Here is a 21,232-nt window from a genome sequence, read left to right on the forward strand (position 1 = left end):
TTCCATAAGCCAGATGTGGGCAAGACTGGGAGGAGAGTTTGGGTCCTAGCTCTCCTTCTGTCCCAGTGGGTCATTTTTAAGGATGTAACTATTCTAAGCATCTTTTCCAAAATGGAAGGTTAATTTTTGCCTCATAAGTTGCGGTTAGTTTTGGTTTCATAATTCATGGTCTCATGTTAAAATACGAGTTACTCTCTCGGCTGAGATCAGAGTTTTCCATTCTCCTTACAGACTGGAAATTAAGCCCTCTATTCTCCAATAATATGTTGCTAATTCTGGCCTTAGACAACCACTACATTTGGCCTTTTCACATTCTGAGAACACACACACACACACACACACACACACATACACACACACGGTGCATTATACAACTGCAGTTGGCAATTTCAGCCCAATAAGAGGTAAATCTGAAACCAATTTCAGAACCAAGAAGAAAATTTATTCATAGGTTTATTTCTATTACATCTGCTCAGCTGCAGTGTTACAACAATTTTGCCTTCAACTCAGCTTTCTTCAGCTCCAGAGAATATTTTAGCTCCTCCATTGTCATGCCACTTTCCTTTAATTGTTGCATAAAGTTCTCCATGGCTTCGCAGAGGTCCTTACTCTCCTGAAAGGCAAGCTGGAAAAAGAAAATTTTTCACAAGTTACAACATAAGGACTGAGACCCAGCTATATACTCTGAAGCCAGTGGGCAGCAGTTAGCTCTCTGAATGGGGGCTCAGAACCAGGCCAGCTTAAGTAAAGATTTGGGTTTTCAACATGGCAAATCGTTTATATTTTCTGGCTTAAATATACTTTTTAATATTATCCCAGTAATAAATATGAACTAAAAGAAGAATCTCAATGAAAATGGATCTGTTCAGTGTTGTTTGTTTAGTTTTGGAACCTAGAAGAATTTTAGAGACTTTTCCAATTCTCACACATTGTGCTTATGTGCTTTGCTCTATAACAGGGATCCCCAACCCCAGGGCCACAGACCGGTACTGGTCCACGGACTATTAGGAACTGGGCCACACAGCAGAAAGTAGCAGCGGGCAGGCAAGCAAAGCTTCAGCTGTATTTATAGCCACTCTGCTTTGCTCACATTGCTGCCTGAGCTCCACCTCCTGTCAGGTCAGCGGTGGCATTAGATTCTCATAAGAGCGTGAAACCTATTGTGAACTGCTCATGCGAGGGATCTAGGTTGACCCCTCCTTATGAGAGTCTAATGCCTGGTAACCTGTCACTGTCTCCCATCACTCCCAGATGAGAATCTAATGCCTGATGATCTGTCACTGTCTCCCATCACTCCCAGATGAGAATCTAATGCCTGATGATCTGTCACTGTCTCCCATCACTCCCAGATGAGAATCTAATGCCTGATGATCTGTCACTATCTCCCATCACTCCCAGATGAGAATCTAATGCCTGATGATCTGTCACTGTCTCCCATCACTCCCAGATGAGATTCTAATGCCTGATGATCTGTCACTGTCTCTCATCATTCCCAGATGAGATTCTAATGCGTGATGATCTGTCACTGTCTCTCATCACTCCCAGATGAGAATCTAATGCCTGATGATCTGTCACTGTTTCCCAGCACTCCCAGATGAGAATCTAATGCCTGATAATCTGTCAGTTTCCCATCACTCCTAACTAGATGGGACCCTCTAGTTGCAGGAAAACAAGCTCAGGGCTCCCATTGATTCTACATTATGGTGAGTTATATAATCATTTTATTATATATTACAATGTAATAATAATAGAAATAAAGTACACAATAAATGTAATGCATCTGAATCATCCCCAAACCATCCCCACTCTCCCCACCCCCATCCGTGGAAAAGTCATCTTCCATGATACCCATCCCTGGTGCCAAAAAGGTTGGGAACCACTGCTCTATAAGGCACATGAGACAACAACTTCTACCAACAGGGTCTCATGAGGTATTTGTGATGATGGTAGTGAATGGGAACTTCCAACTTCCATTTATAAAAATGTGAGTTAATAGTTTATGAGTCCCTTCTACAGCCAGACCAAGGCCAACCCATTCAAAAGCAAAATGTCCCACATTAAACAGATATATACTGAGCATATGCCAGGAGTGATGCCAGGCCCTGGAGATCCAGCTGTGAACAAGACAGATATGAGCCTCCTACTTACAAGTGCCTTCTCACACTCTGGCTTGGGAGCTTCCTGGATCAACTTGCAGACTGGAAGTGCACTGCTCCACTCCCCATCAACGCACTGCTGCTCCTGCACGCCCACTAAGTAGTACCTGAACAGAAATTAGAACAACGCTTAGCTTTTCCACTTTCTGAATTGGGTAATGGAGACTGGTTTTGTGTAGTTGTATTTCAGTATTTCATGCTGTGATGGAATCCACCTCCCTGCCCTTGAGCCTCAATGCATGCTTAAGTTATCTCGGTATTACAAAGCAGTTCAAAGTAAAACCATTTTCCTGGAGGTAGGAGAGGACCCAAGTGATGAGTCAACCCATAAAACATAGAGAAGTGAGAAATTCTGAATCAGGTGTTTTACACACCCAGGTTTTGGGTGGGGAGAGTGATAGAAGCACTTTATCATTCAATAACCTAAAAAGGCATCTGGCATCTAAGCTCTAAAAAGGAGTAGAAAATGAGAGACACCTGCAAATAAATCTTAGCGAAGGGGCTAAAAAGGAGCAATTGCTTTTCATTAGAAAAATATGAGAGTTGCCTGCAAAGTGCATTGAAGGTATATAACGAGATCGAAATGCCAGTGAGGCCACATGACTCTGAGTTAATTAGGGGGCTTTAAGGGTCTATACACTAAGTCTTTATATTTCTGCACTTCTATGTTTGTTTTTTAGTATTTATATTCTCTGATTTTTTTTTTTTTTTAGAAAAACATACATTTTAGGCCAGGCACAGTGATTCATGTTCGTAATTCCAGCACTTTCCAGCACTTTGGGAAACCAAGGTGGGAGGATCACTTGAGCTCAGGAGTTCAAGACCAGCCTGAGCAACATAGGGAGACCCTGTCTCTACAAAACCTTAAAAAATTAGCCAAGCGTGGTGACCCATGCCTGTAGTCCCAGCTATTAGAGAGGCTGAGGTGGGAGGATCTCGTGAGCCTAGGAGGCAGAGGTTGCAGTGAGCTATGAGTACACCACTGCACTCCAGCCTGGGTGACAGAGGGAGACACTGTCTCAAAAATAACAACAACAAAAAAACAAAAAACCCATAAATTTTATTTATTTATTTATTTTAAAACAGAGTATCACTTTTCCACCTGGGTTAAAGTGCAGTGGTGCCATCTAGGCTCACTGCAACCTCTGCCTCCTGGGTTCAAGCGATTCTCATGCCTCAGCCTCCTGAGTAGCTGGCATTACAGGAGTGTGCCACCACGCCCAGCTAATTTTTGTATTTTTAGTAGAGACAAGGGTTTTGCCATGTTGGCCAGGCTGGTCTTGATCTCCTGGCCTCAAGCAAACCGCCTGCCTTAGCATCCCAAAGTGCTGGGATTACAGGTGTGAGCCATCACGCCCAGCCAAATCCATTCATTTTAAATAATTTATCTTGTCTTGGCAGAGAGGAAAAAGAGATACTTGCATTGGGGTAAGTAGGATACTTTAGTAGGATCAGTCTGTCTTCTAGGGATTGAGGAGAGCTAGCAGAGGGCCAAAGCAGCTCTCAAAATCAGAATGAGCTTAGAATCCTGCAGCAGTAGGAAATCAGATGACCAGGTGGACACAGACTGGGTTATTCCCAAAAACAATGCTGCCAAGGGGCAAGATCTGGCATTTGACAGGCTGTGTTCACTTACCTGTCTTCACAGTAATAACTAATGGTGGATCCTAAGGTGAAATTATTTCCTTCAAAATAGCCATGAACTGGATTCCCAGGAGGGTCACAGTCCCCTGCGAGAAACGAGTATAGAAGTCACAGTTATGAGGGCCAGGCATGCTCAATGAACAGCACCCCTAATTGCAGCTGTTTATGCCAGCACCTGACAGCCTCAGAGCAACACCTGCGCCAGCACCTGACATCCTCACAGCAACACCTGCGGGATCTGGAAACCTGTTCTTCATTCATTTCCTTCTCTTCTAAATCATATTTGTCCATGGGAAAGAGCTTTCCCCCAGCCCATCTTCTGAGTTAGTAGGGATTTGGGAGTATTATCTGACAGCAGGAGCTCAAGGAAAGAAATTTTAAGTTGTAGAGAAGCTAATTGTTAATGTACAAGAAAAGAAAAATTGGGCCATAGGTGAAGGCTGAAGAAATAACTCCCTGAGAGAGGAGATGAAGCGTGTGAGCTCAAGTGGAAGCTGACATGCCCTGTGGATAAGAGTTGTGAAACATGAGTGTATTAGTCCATCTCGCATTGTGATAAAGAAATACCTGAGACTGGGTAATTTATAAAGAAAAGAGGTTTAATTGGCTCACAGTTCTGCAGGCTGTACAGGAAACATGGTGCTGGCATCTGCTCGGCTTCTGGGGAGGCCTCGGAAAACTTACAATCATGGCAGAAGGCAAAGGGGGAGGGAGGCATCTCATATAACAGGAGCAGGAACAAGAGAGAGAGGGAGGAGGCGTTACACACTTTTAAACAACCAGATCTCATGAGAACTCACTCGCTGTCATGAGGACAGTACCTAGGGAGATGGTGCTAGACCATTCATGAGAAATCCACCCGCATGATCCAGTCATCTCCCACCAAGCACCACCTCCAACACTGGAGATTACAATTCAATATGAGATTTGAGCAGGAATACACATCCAAACTATATCAAAGAGAGTATCAGAAAAAGGGGAGAAGGTGGGAGCAGTGGCTCACACCTGTAATCCCAGCACTTTGGGAGGCTGAAGGGGGTGGATCACCTGAGGTCAGGAATTTGAGACCAGCCTGGCCAACATGGTGAAACCCAGTCTCTACTAAAAATACAAAAATTAGCCCAGCGTGGGTGCGCACCTGTAATCCCAGCTACTTGGGAGGCTGAGGCATGAGAACCGCTTGAACCTGGGAGGCGGAGGTTGCAGTGAGCCAAGATTCTGCCACTGCACTCCAGCCTGGGAAACAGAGCAAGACTCTGTCTCAAAAGAAAAAGAAATAGGGGAGAACATGGCGGGAAGGGAAGAGGACGAGTCTGTGGAACTGTGGAAAGAAAGCAGGATGACGTGTTAGGAGTTGTGAGTCTTGATACTGGCTCTTCCACTAGCTATGTAGCACTAAAGCCATTTTGCTCCTCTTGGCTTCCTTCCTAATATTATCAGATAAGCAGGTTAAATAATATCATCTCTAAGGTCCCAGTCAGCTCTGAGACCACAGGACACTAAACATGTCGATCAAAAATAGTGGCTAACAATGATTATGTAGGTGTATATTTACTGAAACATAAAAGTCTTCTAAACAAATGGTTGAGTAAAAACAGCAGATCATGAAAGAGCATGTATAATATTATTTTTGTAAATCATGGTTACACATACATAAGCACAGGAAAAAAGTATGGAAAGTTATATGCCAAAATACTTAATGCCCTTATCCTTAGATGGCTTGTACGTAATTGGTTTCGTCTTTTATTTTCTATATTTTTCTACAACAAAGGTGTATTAATATTACTTATGCAGTTAATACACTGTAATTTTTTAAAGCTCAGAGACTGAGCTCAAAGGCTGAATAGAGGAAAGCAAGAAGAATTTCCAGGAGTTGTTTGGGGGATTCCAGTCCACCAGAGTTCTGGTAACTTTTATGAGTACAATTTTGAACGGAAGGAGATGATGTGGTAAACAGAATAAACAGAAAGAATCTGGTTTATTCAGAAACCTAGGGAGCTCATCCTAGATTTAGATAATGAAGTGACATAAAAAGACAGGGATCCTGTGGTTAAGAGCTAGGATAGAAACTACTGAATTAAAAGAGAGTAAACCAGAAAATGTTTGGAAGAAATAAGGAAATACTTTAAACTTGTGTCAAGCTAATGACATAAAATGCTATTATATGCATGTAATTTAACTGTATATATAATAGTATGTATGCAAGTTTTAAATAACCCCAAATTCCCTCATGTAAGAGCATATATAGTTTGTGCTCTTAAACTGCCTGTCTTTATTATTTCTTTTTCTTTTTTTTTTTTTTTTTAGAGACAGGCCTCACTGTGTTGTCTAGGCTGGCCTCAAATTTCTGGACTCAAGCTATCCTCCTGCCTTAGCTTCCCAAGTAGCTGGGACTGCAGGTATGCACTGCCACGCCTGGCTTTTATTATTTTAGTAGCTACTGCCAAAATACATCCAAATAGTGATAGCACTTTACACTCTCACTGACGTAAATGGCTATTTCCTCAGGTCATGAATAGTATTAAATTAAATCCATCTTTTCATTTTTTGCTAATCTGATCAGTAAAAGATGTATATCTAATTTTAATTTCCAGTTCTATAATCATTTGTAATGTTCAATATCCTTTCATATAATCAGGAGATAGAAGTGCTGTTTAGGGCCATTATTTTGGAATTGCCTGTCCTTACCCAACTGATTATTTTCTATTGGGTTGTTTTTTTCCTTACTGATCTCTAGGGGATCTTTGTTTATTAAAAACATTAACTCTTTAACCATCAAATATGTTGCAAATACTTTATTCAATATGATGTCTTTTAGTATGTAGAAGTTTTTCTTTTAAAAATTTAATTAAATCTGCCCATTTTCTTCCTTTATGACTTCCTGAGTTTTATGAAACTGCTTAGGAAGGCTTTCCCCATCCCAATGTAATAAATATATTATCTCATGTTTTCTTTTAATGATTTAATAATTTTGCTTTCTATAGTTATATATTTAAAATCCATTTGGAATGTATTATGAATATGCTGTGAGCTAGAGCCCTAACTTTGTCTTCTTCCAAATAGATAATTATTCCATCACTATTGAAGACTTTTCCTCCTGACTTAATCTGTTCTACTTATATGTACCTATACTTTGCTATTTTAATGATATATAATTTGTAGTACCTACAGTTTGCCATATTGTGCTCATAGTAACTTTGTAGTATTTTTTACTATCTAATACGGCAAGTATTCCTTTCCCTTTGATCCAGTCAAATGTATACATCATTCATCATTTTCCCAAAAATATTTACAATGTTAGATGTGTATCCTACCGGATGAGATTCTTTAATTAATGTTTTTTTCATATTTTTGAATTTAAAATCCTGGGAGGCATTGCACTGTAATACTAAGTCTGCCCATCCAGGATCATGCATGTCTTTTCTTTCATTCAAGTCTTGTTTTATATCTTTCAGTAAATTTTCATATAGATCTTGTGAATAGAATTATTTTTACATTTCAAATTCAACTAACAATTATTAATAGAAAATAAAAACATTGATTTTTTTCAATATTTATTTTGTGTCCAAGTATATATTAAATATTTTAGTAGACTTTCTTGGATATTTGAGGTATATTCTGCAAATAATGGCATCCTGTGATCCAGCAATCATTTTAGGAATCTATCCTATAGAAATAGCAATGTAGTAGCCTGGTGCGGTGGCTCACGCCTGTAATCCCAGCACTTTAGGAGGCCGAGGCGGGTGGATCACAAGATCAGGAGTTCAAGACCAGTCTGGCCAAGATGGTGAAACCCCGTCTCTACTAAAAATACAAAAATTAGCTGGGCGTGATGGCAGACACCTGTAACCCAGCTACTCGGGAGGCTGAGGCAGGAGAATCGCTAGAACCTGGGTGGCAGAGGTTGCAGTGAGCCGAGATCACACCACTGCACTCCAGCCTGGGCAATAGAGTAAGACTCCATCTCAAAAAAAAAAAAAAAAGAAAGAAAGAAATAACAACGTAGACATAAGAATATGTGTGTGTATAAAATATTCATTTCAGCATTGTTCCAAATAGCAAAAATATTAAAATAATATGAGAGCCATATAATAAATTACGACATACACATATGCAGTTATTAAATAGCGGGCAATAGAGCTACATGGACTGGTGTAGGAAAATGGCCATGTATATAGTTACATGAAAAAAAGCAATTTAAAAATATGTATAGCAAGTCCCTTTTCTGTAGGTATATTTATACATATACATACACACAAAATGGCATTTAATGCTTATTTAATTTAAATATTTTATTTGTGTGTGTTTGTTTTAAATGTCTGTATAAACATAAGAAAAAGTCATGAAATAAACACACCCAATTTACTAACTCTGAGAGATATGAATTGTAGTGATAGAAAGAGGGTCTTTAGCCTCTTGTAGATAATTTTGCAATAGATGAGTTATGATCTTTTTCCCCTGTTTTGTGTTTACTTTTCAAACAAAGTCACTGTCTTGAAATTAAGAAATAAAATAGTCGATGCTCCAAACTACCCTACATTACACCTAGTAGGACAGGACCCCTATCTGAGAAGGAAAAATGTGTGCTTTGGATGCTGTTCATTGCAATGGAATGTATTCTCTTGAGGTGAGATTTGGTTCCGTGAGCTCCACTTGTTTCATGGCTGTCTGCTAGATCTTAAGCCTGTCTCTGATACAAAAAAAGAGAAAAGCATCCCAGGGATGTGGCAAATGTCTAAGTTTAGACTACTAATCAGTATTTTGGGGATCCTTGATGGCTTCTCTTGTACTTACTACTTTTGCAGATGGGAAAGGGAGGTGCCCAGGTGTGGTCCTCTAGACACTGGCTCCGATTGCTGCCCTTGAGGATGTAGTGGTCATTGCACATAAACGTGATTTTGTCACTTACATTCACAGGCCCTGAAGAACTGAACTCTCCATTCACCAGCACAGGATCAGGACAGTGGCCCACTGAAGAAGAAAATAAGCAATAAGCTGAAAGGGCAAAGCTGAAGCCCAACACAGCAAAGGCCAGACCTCCTCAGTCTTCAGTGAGAAAACAGCAAATTAGAGTTAATACTGCACATTTTTAATTGAGTGAAGTACATGGTACTACCATATCAATGCAGATTGAAAAAAAGAGGAGATTGACCTAAGTACAGCCCAAAAGAGCTTTGTCATGCACAAGAACAACATGAATTGGCAACTGAAAGTAATTAATCACGTAACTGAAAGTTACCAATCGTATGTTTATTGTACTGTTATATTAAGCATGGCTCAAAATAGTGAGACTATGTTTGAGGCAAGTATTTCCTTCCCTTTCAACCAGCCAAATATACACTTACTTAGCATTTTTTATTTTGTTGTGCTTTTTCCCATGGCATGGAAACAAACAGGAGAGAATGCACAGGGATATATGAGTTTGGTTATATGAATGAAGGATAATAATATCGGTGTGCTGTACTCTAGGTATACAAGAGAACTAATGCAACTATTCTTTAAAAAATAATAGTAATAAATAGGATATGGATTAATTATTCCCCATCTCCACAGAGGATACCAGAAATGAGTTTTGTGACCTTGAGCAAGTCAGCTGGATCTCAACTATCACATTGGTAAACTGAGAATATAAGCTATTCCCAGTTCAAAAGTTATATGATAGGTGAAATAAAATGATACAATGCACTTACTTCAAAATAATAAAGTGAGGATATACATGAAACAAGATTATCATGTGTGGATAATTGATGAAATTATGTGATGAGTCTATATGAGTGAATTTGACTCTTCTGTCTTTTGTATACATTTTAAATTTTCCATAACATAAACATTTTTAAAGCAATATAAGGTTAAACAAATTATAGCAAAAAAAATTAGTTCTAATATCTGGAAGAAATTATTTCTTTCCCATAGAGGGAATTGGTTCTGTTAATTCAACTGAATTAATACTGATCAAGATCTGATCATACAGCTTCCAAGAGAAGCTCCTCCACTGGAGTGCTTTAAAAGAGGTCTCCTAGAAATTGAGAATTTTTGTTTTCTTATAAAGTTTTACCACAGCCTACAGGAAGTAGGATGTGAAGGAGTAAAACAGGATATCAATATGGGCAAAGATACAGAAAGATCTAACTTACAGCGGCACTCAGTAGTGGTGTTATCCCACTCCTTAGAGGCATTGCAAAAAAGGGTCTTCTTTCCTACCAGGTGGTAGCCCTTGATACAAACGTAAGTCCCCAGAATCTGTCCTTCCACCTCCTTTGCGACAAATATGCTATTGTCCACTGGAGGAAGTTCTGGACAGTGCTCTGCTGGAAGGAAAAAGAAAACAGATTCACTTGGCATATCATGTGCTGTCAGAGAACCCTTATCAGATTTCCCCATTCTCATGTCTTTTTGCTGGATTATTGATCCTGATTCCTGCACTCTTCCATGTCCATGTACATCCATGTCCTTCCCTTCCAACGGATTTCCAATTTTTTTTTTTTTTTTTTTTTTTTTGAGACGGAGTCTCGCTCTGTCACCCAGGCTGGAGTGCAGTGGCCCGATCTCGGCTCACTGCAAACTCTGCCTCCCGGGTTCACGCCATTCTCCTGCCTCAACCTCCCAAGTAGCCGGGACTACAGGCACCCGCCACCACGCCCAGCTAATTTTTTGTATTTTCAGCAGAGACGGGGTTTCACTGTGTTAGCCAGGATGGTCTCAATCTCCTGACCTCGTGATCCGCCCACCTCGGCCTCTCAAAGTGCCGGGATTACAGGCTTGAGCCGCTGCGCCCGGCCGGATTTCCAAAGTTTTATTTTCAAAAGTATAACAGGAATTTTACTCAAATTCAACCACAAGTTGTCAACTTCTAAACAAATAGTCCCCTACCCAAATAGCGATCCTGGAGTTTATAACAAGTAAGACCTCCCAGGATTTTGAAATTGGTACTCTTTTTGCTCCCAGAACAGAAAGGGAAAGTAAACAGTAACCACCCACTTCAGAGATCAGGGTTATCATTAAATGTACACTAAGCTCCTATTGAGTGCAGAGCATTAGGCCAACTTGAGATTTCAATAGAAGAATAAAGATATTATAAATGTAAACTTCCTTAAAGCCCTAGACAGAGTTCCTCAAAACACCGCAAACGGACACCAAATGCCTGTAAGCTGAGTTGAAGGAAAACATACGTACCATCTGAAGCAGAAACCCGCCACGCAACCATAAGACAGCACGCACACCAAAAAAACATCTGGTGATCAAAGTCCTCTCCCCAGGCTGGAATTCACCCAGCTCAGACACCTGGTTTGAAAAAAAATAGATCTTCTAACACCGCTTAAGACCAACCTAACCACCTCCTCTCTAGAGAAGAGGTTATATTGATTTACCCTCCCTGGAGAAAATGAAAAGAAAAAATCTTACGACAGGAAATCAGAACAGCTGTAAGGAAGCTGGTATAGGGAGGAACTGCAAAAATACAAAGGGATGGTAAAAGAGTTGCCAGGTTTAAAACTCAGTTTCAGAAATTTCCTGGTTTCTGGGAATCCAAATCCAGTTGACCAGTTTTTTGAACCGCAGGCTTATCCTTCCCCAACAAACATGGGCCAAATGGTCTTGCCATGACCTTGACTTCTGTCAATAGTTGCCAATGTTTACAGTCCAACTTCTGTAACTCTGGCCAGCACTGGGGAAAGAGAACGGGCTGTCAATCCCTGGTTCTTGCCCAGGTAGAACACAATTTTGAATGCTACCTCATCCTCCTTTCCTGAATACCAGATATCCTAAGGCTGTAAGCAGCACTGAAGACGAAAGCTCAAGGAAGTAAACTAACCTTACCTGTCTCTGTCCCTCCAGAGTTAGGGCTTCCCAGCAAGGAACTGGTCTTAACTGACTCCAAAGCTGAGAGCTCCAAAGTCCTGCAGTGACACATTGTTCTCGCTTGCCAGGCCTGTACCCAGGCTTCCTACTTTGTGGCTCTTCCAGGGACAGGATTTGGCCTGAGTCCAGAGTTAACCAAATGAGTAAAGAGAGAGGTGAGGAGAATGCTTTGGTCTCAGGAATTAAGGCATGTAAAATTGTTTTGAGGGATCCCATATCATCTTGCTTGTGACTACTATAACACTTGGTTGGTTCTCTGTGCTGTAATTATGGAACTGGGGAAAAATTCCTACAAAATTTCAGGTTTTAATAGAATAATAAAGCATTAAGGACACAGTAAGTTTGCAAATGTTCTTCTCTTCCCCATCCATTATTACTATTTGTGATGATTAATCTATGTCTTTCTCCTGAAAGGAATCAGGATATGCCACCCCCAAATATTTGGCATTAAGATTCTTTTAAGCTGAAGATATTTGAGATTCAGTGATATGGAAAGGAACAGAGATTTTGGGGGCTTTCCTTATCTGTCTAAAGGCAGCAACCTTGGAGATAAGGTTGCCATAAATTCCTTTTCAGGGTAGGTCTGTCCTGGAGGGGAGAGCATGAGTAAAGCATATTTCAAATTCCTTCTCCAGAGAAATTTCACGGCCTTGAAGGAGACAGAAAGAACACTCGTACTTATATACACAAACATTATCACAAAACTTTCTAATTTCCTACTTTTCCCCTGAAAACCCACTTACCTTTCCAAAAAATAATCTGTTTTCTTTTTTGTTTGAGATGGTGTCTTGGCATGATCTCGGCTCACTGCAACCTCCACCTCCCAGGTTCAGGCCATTCTTGTGCCTCAGTCTCCCGAGTAGCTGAGATTACAGGCATGCGCTACCATGCCTGGCTAATTTTTGTATTTTTAGTAGAGATCGGGTTTCACCATGTTGGCCAAACTGGTCTTGAACTCCTGACCTCAAATGATCCACCCGCCTTGGCCTCCCAAAGTGCTGGGATTATAGGCATGAGCCACCACACCCGGCCAATAATCTGTTTTCTTGTAAGTGCCTTTCTTCTCCCCACCTTCACCTATTAAGATGATGTATAAGCCCCAATTCTAACCAACTTTTTGAATTACTTATCACTGAGTTTTCCCACATGTACTCAAGTTACATGTATAAATAGAATTTTCTCTCCTGTTAATCTGTCTTAGTCTAATTTGCAGGTCCCAGCCACTGAATACAATATGGTAGAGGAAAGGTGTTTTTTTCCTCCCCTTTATTCCCACAGGAAACTGCTAACTCCAGGACAGGGTTTGTGTCTGATTTGTATTTGTATTCCCTTCCACGGTGCTTCATATTGCAAAGCAGTTGTCTGTTAAATGAATGAAAGTAATGCAGAAATAAATGAAAAAAACAGTCATCCAGAAACTCTACCACAGCCCCCAAAATCCATATGATCACTTGCCATTTATCACATGCTGCCTTATGATTTTTTATGTCTTATCTTTTCTTAACTAATATGCAAATTCCTATAGTGTAAGCACCCTCTAAGACATGATTTTCAAAAAGTTAAAAATATGACACAAGTAAATATAAGATGAATATATATCAAAGATTTAATTCAACTCATTAATTAATGAGGAAACATTCAGATGCTACAACTGGTTCAAAGAAGAATTTGAGGAATAGGAATGCATATAGTCAGTCAGTCAAAAGCATTCTGAAGTGACCTTTCCAATAGATACAAAACTGGTTAATATCCTACAGAGTAACAAACTGTAATATTTGCAATTGGCTTTTCTACCTGGTGGAAAGTAATTAAAACAAAATGGACAAAGTATATTTGCTCTACTATAACCAGGAATCATTTGCATTGTTCTCAGATAAGAATCATTTGCATTCCTATAAATTTACTGCAAATTAACCTCTATGCTTAAAGAGTTCTAAAACAACTTTAAATAAAGTCAGTCAGAGTCACATACTCCTGTGAATTGATCATCTCCAGAGGGCCTGCTAGAAAATGCCCAGGAATCCATTGAGCATTTACTCCAGTGATCTCTTTTTGCTAATCCTAAGCTTTGAATAATTTTTATTTACATACCCCATGTTCTACTTCTTGAGGAATGCATGTTCTTCAGTATCTTTTATAGATTTATATACAGAATGTTTGTACAATAAATTATTTTAAAAAGGAAGGAAAATCTAGTTTAGCCCTACATAAATATGGACATAAAATAGAACATGTATTACAGGAAATAATTGCAAGTAATTCTTCATCTTAATGGCTTACTTCAGATTCAGAACTATAGGACTTTAGAAACCATATCGCTTATACTATTGTCTTACTAATATTTCTCCATAAAATATAAAAATACAAAAATATTCACACTAAGTGGGCTCTATAGAGACAATAAATAGCATCACAAAGTTTGGGTCAGGTTTTTTCTGTCAAATGAATTAGAAGAAAACTTTGCCTCAAAGGTTTTTGGATTTTAGAATTACAGATTAAAGAAAGAAACAGAGAGTGATTGAGAGAGAGAAAGAGAGTAATATGGTGGGTCTTGGGGGAAAGGCAGAATCAGAGATAGATGCAGAGAGATAGAGATGCTTAGGAAGGGGTGTCTGGGGACTCTGAAGGACAAGTGTCCACCTGGCACTGCCATTGTCCCCCTGCCCCAACCCCGCTCTTCCCTCCTCAGCCCTCTCTCCCCACAGGACGAGCAAGAGCATCAGAGACAGAGATGGAGACAAAAGACAGACAGAGGAGACACTGACAGAGTGAATCAGAGAGAGACAGAGACAGAGGAATTTCTCCTCTTCTCTCTGCCTCCCTCCTCCTCTCCCCAACACCTCCCCCTTCACCACCTTCCTGCCTCCCTCTGCTCCCCTTCCAAGCCTGCATATTCTTCAGGGCTTACCCTCAGCTCCAGGACAGGGTCCTCCTGGGGCTCCTGATGGGTGAATATTTACACCACAAGAGTAAATAAAGATTACAGGCTTATATATTTTACTATGTGTATCCAAAATTAGGCAAATTAATAAATGAGCATTAGCAGGCTCTTCTATTCCTTTGAACATTAAAAGATAGTTGGATCTATGCCAGATCGTTTCCTGGAGAACTGGGGTAATAGATCAGGTGAAACTGTTGTTCTCAGACTGGCTTCATTGCTTTACAATGGAATGGGCAAGCTGGGCGTAGTGGTTCACGCCTGTAATCTCAACACTTTGGGAGGCCGAGGCAGGTGGATGGCTTGAGCACAGGAGTTCGAGACCAGCATAGCAAGACCTCATCTCTATAAAAAATAAAATTATATATATATATATTAGACAGGCATGGTGGCATGTGCCTGTAGTCCTAGATACTTGAGAGGCTGAGACAGGAGGATCACCTGAGTCCAGGAGATCAAGGCTTCAGTGAGCTGTAATTGCACCACTGCACTCCAGTGTAGGCAACAAAGCAAGAACCTGTTTCAAAAAAACAAATAACAACAAAACACAAAGAAATGGGCAGATGGTAGTTAAAGGAAGAGATCAGGAGGTGAGGAAGGAGGAGTAGAAATATAAAAGTCAGCAATGCCCAATCTGGGGGAAGAGTTGTGGGAAGTTATAAAAGGGGCACACACATTGCAGTGTGTGTAAGATTTTAAGAGAATTCAGGAAAGACTATTTTAAGAAGTTCTACAGGGTGTCATGAATGGATTCCCTTTGGTCTTTGTCAAGAGAATTCAGAAAAGATTTAAATTGCTCTTTTAATGTTTTTTACTCGTTGGGTTGATGTTTCCCCAATGCCTGACCAAAACAACCTGGGCCAGAAAAGTGTGGGGGGCGCACAGCCTCATACTCAAACTTATGTACAAGGCATTTGAGGTTGGGGCATGGAAAAATGCTGAGGCACTGTGTGTATGTTATTTGTGCATGAGACTATAATTCCTTGACCCTGAAAACAGGACAAGGAGTGGAGTGTGTGATAAGGAACGCTGAAAACAGCCTCCTGAGAATGAGGTTTGAGTGCTTTGACAAGGCCACAGGTGTCTCACAACCCGACCTCAAAAAGCCATCTGGTGGATGTTTGTGGTTTAACAAGCCCTTTCAATGAATACATGGTGGGCAGATATTGGGGCGGACTCTCCTCAGAAGAGCTGCTCCCTCCCGCGCTCAGCTGGAATTTTCTGAGAACTCATTCTTGGCGTTCACTGCAAGCTATAAGCTTTGCGAAAAGTAGCCTTAGGCAGATTCCATGGGAATGTAAATTTTAAAAAGAATTTTTAAAAATCAAATTGTGCATGAAACACTGTAGAATAAGCTTTAATTATGAGTTTAGATGGACCTGCACTGTGGCAAGATCAGAGTTGATGCATTGTTACTCTAAGTTTTAGGGGACAAGAATAAGTCACCTTAAAATATGCCTCTTTGGCATAAAGATTATTTTGAACTGCAGGCAAATGAGATGCAATGGAAGCAGAAAGAAGCCTTCCTGGAGTATCTCTTAGATGACTCTAAGCAGAAACTTCTGAGGAATGAGGACTGCTGTAAGTCCTTTCTCCAGAGGGAGATTTATGTCCACAAAGAAGTCAGTGTCAAGACAGACCTACACAAACCTTCTCCATTAGTTTCTTTCAGGTATTTGCCTTCTCAAAATTTGCAGCCCTAGAAACTTAACGTTTTTTCCTTTGTCTTGTCACTTCTCTACAAAGTTATTGCTCTTTTGTTAAGATGCTATATAAATCTAAGCTCTAACTCCCCTTTGAGTTACTCATCATGAGGTTCCTCCCAGGTGGGGTGTGCTGCACACATTAATAAATTGTTTGGGTTTCTTTTGTCAATCTGTTTTGTTAGTCTAATTTACAAAGTCCCAGGCACAGAACCTAGGAGGGTAGAAGGAAAAATAATTTTTTCCTCTCTTACAAAGCAATGGCAGCCTAACTCCTCAAAGGCTACTGCTCACCTTGTTATAGCCCTTCAGACCTGCTACAATGTTTCAATTACCTACTAAGGCAGGTTGCTACTTCTTCAATAGCTATTGAACCCTTCTTTGGTAACTAAACCCTAATTATAACTGGCACAAAGCCACTTGGAATAAAAATATTCCAGCCTGCATGAAAGCTGTATGTAGCCACTTGACTACATTTTGACCAATGAGGTATAAGCATAAGTGTGTTTGCAAAATCTAGGAAATATTCTTTTTTTAATTTTTAACTTTACAGTAGGTGTATATATTTATGGGTTATATGAGAAGGGAAATATCCTTAAAAGAAGCTGGTATGTCCTGTTGCCTTCTTCCTTCCTGCTGGCCAGAGTGTAAACATGTTTTCTGCAACTGGAGTAGCCACCTTCCTCTATGAAGTAGAATCCAACACATTGTTCTTTTTGAGCGAGAGAGACAGAGAAAGAGAGAGAGAGCGAGTCTCACTCTGTCATCCAGGCTGGAGTTCAGTAGCATGATCATAGCTCGCTGCAGCATCAAACTCCCAGGCTCAATCAATTCTCCCACTTCAGCCTCCCGCGTAGGTAGGACTACAGGTGTGCACCACCATTCCTGGCTGATTTATTTTTTATTTTTGTAGAGATGAGGGGAGTCTCACTATATTGCCCAAGCTGGTTTTGAACTCCTAGCCTCAGGCAATCCTCCCGCTTCAGCCTCCCAAAGAGCTGAGATTACCAGCCTGAACCAATGTGCCCTTGGAGTTGTTATTTTAGATTTACTGAAATCCACAGCTGAAACCACCTCTAATCTGAAACAGAGTTTGAGTGAAATGACTCAGGAATTTAAATTCAGAAAAGAATATTTAACAGACTTTATTAAAGCATACTCTGACACAGTTTCCCTTCCCATCCATAAATTCTACAAAGACAATGGGGGAAAGAGGAGAGAACCTAGGAAGTGAAAACTGAATGGCAATGAAGAGGCAAACATATCAGTGATGACGGAAACCCAAATGGATAAACAAGTTATTCTCTGAAAGTAGGCTGGATGTTCGGTGAAGGGCATTAAACTTGTTGAGAGTAGACCCCATTAGAGCTGCAGTGCTGCTTCCCAAGCGTTCCTATGCTTCTGAAATTATTTTGCTTAATTGCAGAGAAACTCTCCTATAGAATCTAATCTGATTTTTACAGGTAGAGCGTTGCATACAATCAAAAAGGCATTTAAATGCCTTTGGGAATTCAGAAGCATAGTTGTTCTGCTTGTAAAGGGCTGAAGGAATGCAGCTGACATTGGCTTGATGAGAATAAAAGAAGAAAGACCGTGCTTTGATGTTTTTAAGAGAAAGAAAATATTACTCTCCATGATTACAGTGATGCTATCTCATTAAAAACCACGTTCTTAAATATCCCAGTGTGCAGTAAAAAAATTCCAGTACATCATATATTCCCCTCCTCCGCTTAAATAGTATCAAATGCATGTCACTGGATTATTTTTTCTTTTACATGTTAAAGGAGAGAAACGGACAAGAGAGTATGGACAGTATTACGTAGCTCCTGTTTCCTACCCTGAGGTCCAAGAATGGGTTTCAGGTCATGACCTCCCTAAACTGTATGCAAAACCTATGTGTCAACCTTTTTCTGGGTAGAGAGTCCTTAGCATGTCAAATTCTCAAATGAGTTCAAGAGAATGAATGAAGGTTAGATGGTGCAAAATACTTCTAGAGACCATAAACCTTGGTGATGGGCCATTGTCAGACTGCCACAGGAAGTGCCCATGGGCTCATCACCTCCTGCCGAGTTCAAAACCAGCTTGGGCAACATAGTGAGACCCTATTTCTACAAAAATAAAAAATAAATAGCCAGGGCAAGCTAGTGAACCTGAAGGTTGATGCTCCTCACAGTGAGTCCTAAGTGAAGACCCTGGAGAGGTTTAAGAAATGGTGTAATGATGACACCTACAGGAGAAAGGCAAATAATGACCATCACCCTACACTGAAGTACTCGCTGAGCAATCATTTTCTAATGCTGGTATCTTTGCTAAGTTACCAGCAACATTTTAAAACAGTGTGGCATGTGTCTGTTGGGTCTTAACATTTACCTTGTTCTGAGGTATTATTGGCTTTATAAAAATCACGACAGTGTTGAGGTGTGTGACTCAGTAATGGTGCTCATTTACCTCTCTGTAAAACCCAGAGAATGATTCCAGACACCCCAGCCTTTTACAAATGGTGCCTTGATGGCTGAATTAGAGAACACTTGCAGAAGTGCCTGGAGATATTTCCAAGGAAATTAAACCTTGACACCACATCCTCATTACTGTCAGCCCACCAGCTAGATTATTAAAGCTCAATGTATTCATCAGTACACATAACCACTGTCTCTCACCTGTTTTCAAATTGGAGAATTCATAAGTCATTTTCATTCTATCAGAAGAACCCTTGAACTTAAAGAATTTGGAAATCCTCTGTTGTTATTATGAACATTTCATTTTATCTCTATTGCTGCTGACCCCAAAAGATTGTTCCAAGTTACTTTATCATATACATTTATGTAACCATTATCCAACATTATTTGGTCAAGGTCATTCATGAGGGGGAAAGCATCCCCAGTAGAAAGAGATGGGTTAGGTTACAAACCTGCTGTTAACCTTTCCTTTCCAATAATAAACTCTAGACAAAGGTCAGGGACTTTGTTTTAGTCATTGCCTGGCAACTAATGGGTAGTCACTAAATATTTGTTAAATAAATAAATGAAACTCTAGGATGTCAGTAATGCATGGTAGTCACGATCTTACTGATATCATTTTGAAATGCTGATGAAACTTGAACTGGTTAAAATCACTAGTTGGAAATATACATATAATCTAATAATTTGAAAATCATCTTAAAGAAGCTAGTTTCAAACACATTTTAGACAATGTTATTAGTATTTTGCATACATATAATGTACCAAATGTTATCTTTTCGTGTGTTATCTTAAAAATTGCATTTTTAATTAAAAATAATTTTATTGTATGTTCTTATTACAAAAGCAATACATATTACTCATGTATTTTAGCATGATTTTATTAATCAAGGAGATAAACATTTCTCCAGAGAAATGCATCTCTTGGTTTACACTTACAATAAAAATCAATGAGAAACAAAGTATTCAAAAAAAATTCACTGTCCCTTAACATCATTATTTTCCTTTTACAGAAGACAGATATCTACATTCTGGAAATTTAACTTAATATGACATTAGACTTAAAAGCTCTAACTACCTAAATTTCTACAAAAAAACCCAAACAAACAAACGAAAAAAACCTGACAACATAAATTATATTACATTCTGATTAAATACATGCAAACAGTGACATGAAAACTCAAAAATGTCTTACATGGATAGAATAAATAACTAAATATAAACATTGTCTGATCATCAAAAGACATTTTTTGATGCAGAGAGAAATCCATATCACAACTAAATCATTATAGTACAGCATGCGTTAGGCAGCCAGATGAAAATCATCTGCTACAGGGTAAGGAGCCTTCCTGAAGGCAGCTTTGTACATAGAAAAGCAGCTTCTAGTTGCTGGATGCTGAACCGCCTGCAGCCCAGCTTATCACATCTTAGGTAACAGAGTCCTGTATCATCCACAGTATAAAAGAACCATTTGAGAAAAGCTACATATCGTTACTTTTCTTGCTACTCACCCTTTTGCCCAGCAAGTGAGCATTTGAGTGAAAAGGAAAAGAAAGAAAAGTAAAGCTAAAAACATACTATTCTTTAAAAAAATAGACTTTCCTTGCAAGATATAATATCCTGTAGGGATTCCATACTCTCCTTCAGTAACAGTGACATGTCAAAACCACATTTACAGAGATACATTCATACATTTGACAATCACTGGGGAAGAGTTATCTGATTTGTCTGTAAGGAAAAGCAAATGACTAATGCACTGAGGCGCTGGTCCATGACCCCGCCACCCTCACTTTTATATGAGAGACCAGTGACCACAATAGTGACCAGTGGCCAAGAGGCAGGTATCAGGAGACTACTGCCCTCCAAGTCACAGCCACAGCTCTCTCAAGGACTGTATCATGGTAACAGAGCCCAGAGGGGCGTGTCTCCTTCCACCTGTTCTGAAGCCAAAACACTCCCTGATCGGGCTGATTCTCAAGGAGCTTTCTTGACTTACTCACATGATATAAATGGCACTCTACTTTTCTGTCTAGCCCACATTCCCAACCACCCAGGAGAACCACATCAGCCCCATCTTGATGCATGAGACGCACATGCATCAAGTCAAAAGTACAGTAGCTATAAAAGGGAACTTAGAAGATGGGTACCCATTTTGGGGAGTCTTGCAGTCAGATCCTGTCCTGAAGGGCCTGGAACAAGAAAAACTTCTCTAAATGAAAAGGTTGCCACTGACACTGTTCTTCTATCAAGGCAGAAAAGATGTTTTAGGGACTGAATTTCTCAGAAGACCCTCCTTTCACCTGGTGATTTGTCTCTTGCTTCCAATGTGGCAAATAGTAACTGCTAGCATATGTATATTAGACTCTAGCCTGCTCACCTGGAACAGTGGCAGAGACCAGCTCTTACCTTCTCACTTGAAAAGTAAATCTGAAGAAGTGCATTTGCACTTTGGGCAAAAAAGAGCCAGCAAAGGATGCA

At 39.9% G+C, this 21,232-nt stretch overlaps 1 protein-coding gene across 6 annotated transcripts; it reads right to left on the reverse strand.

The window, feature by feature from the left end:
* Nucleotides 1-420: 420 nt before the first annotated feature.
* Nucleotides 421-11,709, reverse strand: C4BPB (complement component 4 binding protein beta). Of its 6 annotated transcripts, none has more exons than XM_009441392.4 (7): nt 11,616-11,709; nt 10,974-11,081; nt 9,935-10,105; nt 8,595-8,771; nt 3,793-3,886; nt 2,149-2,263; nt 421-625 (listed from the first exon to the last, which is right to left on the reverse strand). In XM_009441392.4, the coding sequence occupies exons 2-7, from the start codon at nt 11,029-11,031 to the stop codon at nt 485-487; spliced, it is 756 nt and encodes a 251-aa protein (XP_009439667.2). In that variant the 5' UTR covers nt 11,032-11,081; nt 11,616-11,709; the 3' UTR covers nt 421-484. The 6 variants fall into 6 exon arrangements, with proteins under 6 accessions (XP_009439667.2, XP_001166306.2, XP_016793077.2 ...); XM_001166306.7 differs by having other exon boundaries at nt 9,935-10,108; nt 11,616-11,708; XM_016937588.4 differs by lacking the exon at nt 11,616-11,709 and adding an exon at nt 11,202-11,382 and having other exon boundaries at nt 9,935-10,108.
* Between the last annotated feature and the right edge of the window lie 9,523 nt (nt 11,710-21,232).

Source organism: Pan troglodytes, chromosome 1, assembly GCF_028858775.2.
Source record: "Pan troglodytes isolate AG18354 chromosome 1, NHGRI_mPanTro3-v2.0_pri, whole genome shotgun sequence".
In the NCBI taxonomy this organism is placed as follows: Eukaryota; Metazoa; Chordata; class Mammalia; order Primates; family Hominidae; genus Pan; species Pan troglodytes.